This window comes from Montipora capricornis, chromosome 11 (assembly GCF_036669925.1).
Source record: "Montipora capricornis isolate CH-2021 chromosome 11, ASM3666992v2, whole genome shotgun sequence".
Taxonomy (NCBI): Eukaryota; Metazoa; Cnidaria; class Anthozoa; order Scleractinia; family Acroporidae; genus Montipora; species Montipora capricornis.
The window spans coordinates 37,222,813-37,230,312 of record NC_090893.1 but is presented as its reverse complement, the minus strand read 5'-3'; the positions used below and the strand labels follow the sequence as shown (position 1 = coordinate 37,230,312).

The 7,500-nt window shown below is 36.7% G+C and overlaps 1 protein-coding gene and 1 pseudogene across 2 annotated transcripts in view; one reads left to right on the top strand and one right to left on the bottom strand.

Annotated features, from left to right (window-relative positions):
• The window catches only part of LOC138024733 (uncharacterized), a 3,710-nt pseudogene extending 1,317 nt beyond the window's left edge, over nt 1-2,393 (top strand).
• LOC138022858 (uncharacterized) overlaps nt 1-7,500 on the bottom strand; it is a 295,342-nt gene that overhangs the window by 135,136 nt on the left and 152,706 nt on the right. Inside the window, exon 1 of one of the 2 annotated variants that reach the window (XM_068869846.1) lies at nt 3,863-3,974. The exons of the other annotated variant lie outside the window; for it this stretch is intronic. Within the exon in view, the coding sequence (XP_068725947.1) occupies nt 3,863-3,935 (73 nt within the window). The 5' untranslated portion in view covers nt 3,936-3,974. Of the gene's footprint in view, nt 1-3,862; nt 3,975-7,500 lie in introns of those variants that run through there. 2 annotated transcript variants of the gene reach the window in all.

Here is a 7,500-nt window from a genome sequence, read left to right as displayed (position 1 = left end):
AGGCCTTCTGATAGGGTGCGATGAAAAAATGCAAATTCTGCGAAATTTGCAGGGCAGATTATGCGATTAGAAAGGCCAATTATGTGATGAATATTGTAAATTATGCGATTTTTTTCTGAGCAATTTTAAGCTTGCTTTTCAAGGTTTCAGGATTAAAAAAACGCTTTTTTACTGCCCTAAAGACATTTTGAACAAAAGGGAACAGTAATTATGAATCTTGATCGACATTAGTTGGGACAAGTAAAAAAAAAATGAGGTCTTCTGCATTATTGCGATTTGAGGTCGATTGTGCGAAATCGCACCATTGTGTAAGATCAGAAGGCCTGTATAAATATATTTGTAAACATTTATTTACAGCCCGCTGTCAGAGAGAAATCAATCACTTTTTCAATAAATACAAGAGATCCTAAGGAAAGAGCATGGTGGTGAGAACTGTCCTTGGACAGACTTGCAGATGAAAGGTTTGCATACATGTAACTTAAGTTGCCTGTAGCTTCTCTCTGATTGATTGTTATAGGAGCAAGGAGACAGGTTTAGTGCAGTGGTGTGGGTGCAGTGGTTTGCATGCAGTTGTTCTAGGTTAAAATCCTGCTCTTACCATTGCTCAGATTTGTCTTCGGTGGTCCCAATTTCAACTCTGTCATGCTTCAATAGCCAACTGGTTGCCTCCTGCCAGTTGGGTTTCTTAATGCTGTCAAGTTTATTTGAAATTACATTGTTTAGCGAACACCCCAATCTTGTAACAATCAATCAAGAGCTGTTTTGTTTATTGTTTTGATGGGTCCCACTAAAAGAATGTTGTAATCTGTTTCACTGCTGCTGTAAAATTGTGTATCATTGACAGTTGCCTAGATGGTCCAGGTTTACGTAAACAAACCATAACTGAAGCTTTATTTGTTTTTCTATGTACAATATTTTTTGGATAAGATACTGGAGCTTCTGTTTTGAGAAGGTTTTTACCTGTAGTTGGCCATTATCAGGAAAGGAAACAACACTTGATATGCACTCATTGTTTTTGCTTTTTTACTTGAACAGCCCAGTTCAATCGATACTTCAAAACGGTCAAGGAACGAAATCATCGGATTGAAAGTGGAACCAATGACAAACATAAAGAGGTTTGCCGCAGAACTAGGCGGCTCTCAAGTGTGCGTTACTTCTTGATGTATGAATCTGCTGCTTGAGACCAGACTAAGTAATTATGCTTTGTTGCTCTCAGCATTGTTATAGTTTTTGTTGCATACTCTCCAGAGCTGCAGAGTTTGCTGATAATTACATTTAGAAGAATTCTCAAGTTCTATGTATATGAAATGAAAGTGAAGCATGAATTTTGCAACATTTTAGCATATTACACATGTATCTAATATGATTTTAATCATATATATCCTTTAAAACTCATCGCTTCAACTGGGTTTGAAAGTAGCATTGTAGGGTCACAGTTTCAAACACATTGAAGTCATGCATCTTCTTTCTGCTACAGATGCGCCGAAAGACTGTGCTTTAGATTCATGTTCGGATGAATAAATGAGGCAATGGATGGAATTGGATTTTAAAGATTAACTTAACATGTTGGGTTTTCCAGCATATAAAAATTGCTGCCAAATACACAGTGCATAAATTGGCCTAAACTCTGTGTTTTCCACATTTTGAGTATTGACTTTATCAGTTATTGGGTTTTTGGACTGACTTCTTCCCAGATCCTGGTACTAGTGTTAGCAATAATTGACTCCTCCACCTACTCCTACTACCAATGTTCAAAGAATTGTTACTCCTCTAAATAATTCTCATATCTTAATAAACTCTATCATGCATTTGAATAAAGCCTAGCTAGCCTTGTTTACTTTTTTTCATCCTGTCTGTTATTTGTACATTGACAGTTTCCTTTTTGTGTTTCCACTAAATAGAAATTGGAGAGGCGTCTGTCGGGATATGAAAGGATTAAAGAAAAGCTAACACTGCAAGAGAAAAAGAGCTATGATGGTGTCCTGTATTTAGAATATATGAGCAGTGAGGAGTCTGATTATGAAGAACAAGAAGACCCCCATAACTGGGGAAACTGTAAAAAGATTAGTAGGTTATGCCGCAAGAAAGCTGCCATGGGAGAGGACAAGGCTAACAAATTTAAAATGTAAATTAGACAAGGTCCATGCACAAAATTTAGCTCCTCATGCCAGGCAGCTTCTCAAACCAAGACATGTTGGACGAGTTTCAAGTAGGTCCAGTCCTGAGGGCCCTTCATGGGCAGTACGGCAACCTCCGGCAGACGAATGATGGTCCGCATTTTCTAAATGTTTGAGTTACAGCATAGTAATTTGTTAATGTTTCCTTTCTAGCCATTACATTCCTAGGTCTTATTTTGTACATTTCCAGTATTACTTGACTGTTACTGTTTTGGATAATTTTCTTTACTGTTTTGCAACACTGGTGCTTGAAAATAAAAGAGTTTATGAAATTGTCTGTTTTTACTGTTAGGCCGGTTGGGACTGCTGTATCAGTATGAGTGTATATCAAATTGAATTTCCCAGTGAAAATTAAAGTGACTGCCGCTATACCTGACAAAATGGCTACATTATAGCTAACAAGACTGGTAAAATCTGCAAGACAATTCAGAGTATGTTAACTGAACATATGCTGAAATTGCAGTCTGGAATTTGCATAATTACTATAAGAAATGTTGGACACTGACTTATTTGAACGTCAAAGGACGTTCACTAAAAACTTGATAAAGACATTTCGACCGAAATCGTCGGTCATCCTCGGTTTGATTTCACCAAAAAGCGACAGCTTATTCAACGTTTCATATTTGCGTATGTGCTTGACTACAAGTACACGTGATCTCTGCGCGATATGAAGAACATTATGCAAGTGAAATTCCTGACATTTATGTTTCACTTCCACAATGTACCTTGCGACGCGCAGAATACACGTTTACTTGCAGTCATGCACTTACGCAAATATGAACCGTTGAAAGAAGTCAAATTCACACCAAGGGAACAGTAACTAGACTATGACTATGTCGGTTTTACTAATCGACACATCTTTCAACGCATCGACGAACACACCAACTCAAGATCTTCAATTGGCAAGCACATGAGACTACAACACGGAGTCCAACGACCAGCCATTGCAGAAAATTTCACCGTCCTAAAAAAGTGCCGGAGTAAACTGGACCGTTTGTTCTACGAAATGTTAATCATAAAAGAACTAAAACCGTCACTCAACGTACAGTCAGACTCGATCCGCGCGAAGTTATTCACTGATGCTTAACTAAAATATTTACACAACATCAAGCACTGTGGAATGCGCATATTAGATATTCAAAATCTTCAACTCTCTCTTAACAACTTTGACATTAGCATAAACGACCTCAATCTGAGAATGATGTTTGATACATCGAAACGTCGATTGACCGTGATTTTAATTTTTCTTGTAAAATAAAATTAGAGCCGCTTAAACTTCTTAAACCCAAAGTTAATCCCTGATTAAGTTCACTTTAAGGATGATTAAATATCTTTTTTCACCCAGTGCGTTTACATGCCTTTTAAATTTCGAAACACACAGTAAGCAACAGGAAGTAGTGAATATTTCATGCAAATATCGTCTTGAAAATAGGCAAAATTCTTCACGAAACGTTTCAGGAAAACTCAACTATGAATTCTATAAAGACTCCATGCATGTATTTGTGTCACTGTTGTAACAAGGTCAGCTTATGTTTAAAGTCAGCTTATGTTTAAAGTCAGAAGAAGATTGTGGGAAACCTCTTAATTTCACTCTGACCGTACATTCAGTTCAAAAGTTAAAAACACGATATAAACACACACAAAAACGAACAAAAGCCTATTAATCGGTTGCATTACAACCTTACCTGATACGAATGACCCGACCATGGCCAGTGATACCACCTGAAAATATATCTGAAGACTACAACAAACTATCATGGTTTCCTTGCTTTAATTTCAGCTGTGCAATGCTACTTCACTTGGCCAGATGCCATATATTATTAATCGCGCGGGCATGGGCCGAGCGCGGTTCTTGCTCTGCACAACAAAGGAGACTTTTGTCTGATTGGCTGTTGAAAATTGTAGTATCCAGTTTTCCAACCGCGCGCTGTGATGTAAACAAAGATGGCATTCGAAGCGGTGATTTTCAACCTGTGCTTCTTCGCTCGTTCTACATAGCTTCTGCAAGTTGAAGGTGGTCATTTAAACTTTAAGTGACAGGGAAAGATTCTGCAAGGGGCATTTTAGTCGGCGGGAAGTTTTCTTTCGTTACGCTTTTTGTAAGTAGGGTAGCCCTTTTAGTCTGCTCGGGGAAGCAACGCCTCTGAAGTTGCTTCGAGTCAGCTTTTATACTTTTTAGCTTTATTTCTCCATTTAAGTGAATGCATCGGAACAAATGCTCAAAGTGCGAAAAGACCCGAGCAAAGGCCAGATTCTTTTGTTGGGAAGGGAGTACTATCTAACGTGGTTGCGAAATATATCCCTCGAGCTCGCAGGCTTCGATTTCTCCAACTTGAATGCAGCGCTGGAAGGAAGTATGTCACTTCTTCACTTTCTTTCATTGATCGTTTAGAGTTATGAGATATCCTCAGTCCTTTGAAAGAACATCTTATCTCAACAGATACGTCGACAGAAACTTACTACCAGCGGTGCCACCTCTATTTTGTGTATGTGTCTGAGGCCAACCTGGTTCCCTGCATTTATCTCATGTGCAAACAGTCTCAAGATACACTACCTTAAATTTCAAGAACTTTCATTTAACGGAACCAAAACATTATTCTAAGATACATCAACTGATCATGAAGGCATGCTTGATAATATATGCTAAAATGAGACAATAATGAAGTTCCAGTTTATTACTTTATTGGATAATTCTGTCCTTGATCTGTGGTAACTCCATCAAGTCTAGCCATAGTACTTATTCATTGTTTTCATCATTTATGCTACCAGCGAATTATTCAAAAGTGATGTTGATGTTCTTAGGAAATCTATACAATAGTGAGGAATGATGAGGTTACTGCCATCAGACTTGTAGGTTGTACTGAAATGAAATTTTCTGAATGAGTTCTCTTTGGGGAGGTAAAAATTTCACTTGACCATTTGTAGATGTAAATTACACCCACATTAAATGTACAATTAAAATTGGGATGTCTTGAAATACATAAAGCAGGTCTTGTCTTCTGTGCAATGTTTAAAATTAAAAGGGCAATTAAAGGCAAAGCAGACTTTGTGATAATTAAATTTTGATGTGAGCATTTCATGCTCATTCATATTCATTGCTCACTTTTGTGGTAAGTTACTATCTCACTGCAGAGAATAATGTAAATTTATCTAAATCAGGATGAAAATGTACAAAATGTGTAGCCATTGATCTTAAATGTTTTTAGGCTATTAATTAACCCATTGACCCCTGGGGATTCCCTATTGATGAGTAAAATACTAAGTATGGCCAGTTTTGGCCGGTTTAGGGGTGAAAGGGATAATTATATTATAATATTATTAAATATAGTACATCAATAACATTACCGTATCAGTAATTGAGCCAGTATTTAATAACTAATGTGTCCCAATAAAATTTAATATTGATTCCAACAGTGTTAAGTAATTAATATACATTGATTTAGGATGATGGAACATCACACACCATTTTGTGTTCATTAAAATGTATTTTTTACTTCATCCTTTGTGTATGGCAACTTATAGTAACTGCAAAAAACTTGCAGAGGAAATTGAAGAGAAGGTATACATGAATATTATGGCTGTTTTGTGTGTCAAAAAATTTAATTGACCTGGTTTTTGTTTATTTTTGCTGCCATTCCTTACACACAGTCACATGTCTCATAAAACTTGAATGTGCAGACAAAGATAAAATAATTCACTGTACAAAGTTTGAAGAATTCTTATATTTGTATTATTTATTAAATGGGATTCCAAAAGCAGAAAGGTGCAAATAGTGACAAACACACCCATGCGAGGCAGCCACACAAGGGAATGAAAATTTTAAAATATACATTATTTACAAATATAATGTATCATTACTTATCAGGTTAATCATCATGAACAAAATTATTATATTTTACAATAAGTACTTGTCATGTAAATTTTACTATACAGTTTGTAAGTATCTTTAAAATTTCTATTACTACAGTTTCCCTCAAATTTAAAGTAAGAAATTTATCAAATCGAAAAGTGCAGTGCAAAGTTGTGGTAAGCAGGCATTTTTATTTGTAAATATTACTACACTAACTAAACATTTTTTTATGTAATTAAGTATAATTTTTAATAGCTGGGACTAATATTTATTGCAATAAAAGCAAGAGTCTTATTTGCAGTACATTGCATTTAAGAATGCATTGCATCTGGATAATTCGACCCAGAGTTGAATCATCGCATCTCAAAGTGCCAAGTTTCGATGGAAATTAGCTTTACTTTCACAGGGCATTTTCGTGCGCCCTGCCACTTTTGAAGGAAAACTTTCAAAGCAGTTCGATTCTTCACAAATATGTGCTTTCCATACTAATGGCGATCGCTGGACCAAGACATATTTGCTGAGATTTGACCGAAAGTAACGTGAACACTGACGCCATTGTCTGATTTGCGGTAAGAAAATTTCAATTGCGCGTCAAATATACACGGTTGTAGTTCACATTTCAAGAGGAGAAAAGACAAAAAAATGTCCAGAAGGTATGAAAATCACACATTAACAATACAGAGACTATTGATGTCTTAGTCCAGAGAAAATAACACTTGATGGTGGAAAAAACAAGCACTGTTTCGTTGACTAAGAAAAGCACTTTGGTAAACGAAGAAGTCGAAACGTCGGGGCGCAGTATTCGCTGTGCCACTTTTACCGGGAATATCTCTAGTCAAACCTTATCTTTGGCTCACAAAATATCACCTGTTGACGGCTTTTCGTGGACCAACGTCGGAGACAAAAGTCCTGTACTCTTAATGACAGAGTTCGGTTTAAACAGAAAAAGCTATAAACCGATTGACATTTTGCAAAATGACGCTTTCGTCCGGATAAAATGTATTTGCTTCAAAGAGAGAACAAACGAAATTCTTCTGTCATGTTTTTCTGGTACTTACCTTAACTCCATTCATTGATAAATTTTAAGCTGTGACATCCTTTGAACGGATTACCAGCTCATTTACCACTGACGCGCCATAAGCAAATCCCGTCAACCTGGCAAATTTGTTTTGCATTCACTTCAAGCGCGGGTATCCACGTGAAAAAAACACAGCGGAAAATTTTAATGTCGGTTCCAGTTACTTTAATACGTAACATTATTCAATATTGTGATTTGCACATTCAATCATGACTATACGCGTTGCAAATAAGGCAAAATTTTTCCAACTTCGCGCAATTCTTTGACAAGTCTGAGCACTCCGCATCATTCTAAAACAGCCGATCTAAGCATGTTTCGTTTCATCCGAGATAAAGGACTTTCCCAAGTAGAAGGAATTGCCGAGGTCTTTCTAGCTTTTGTCCATCTTGTTTCGG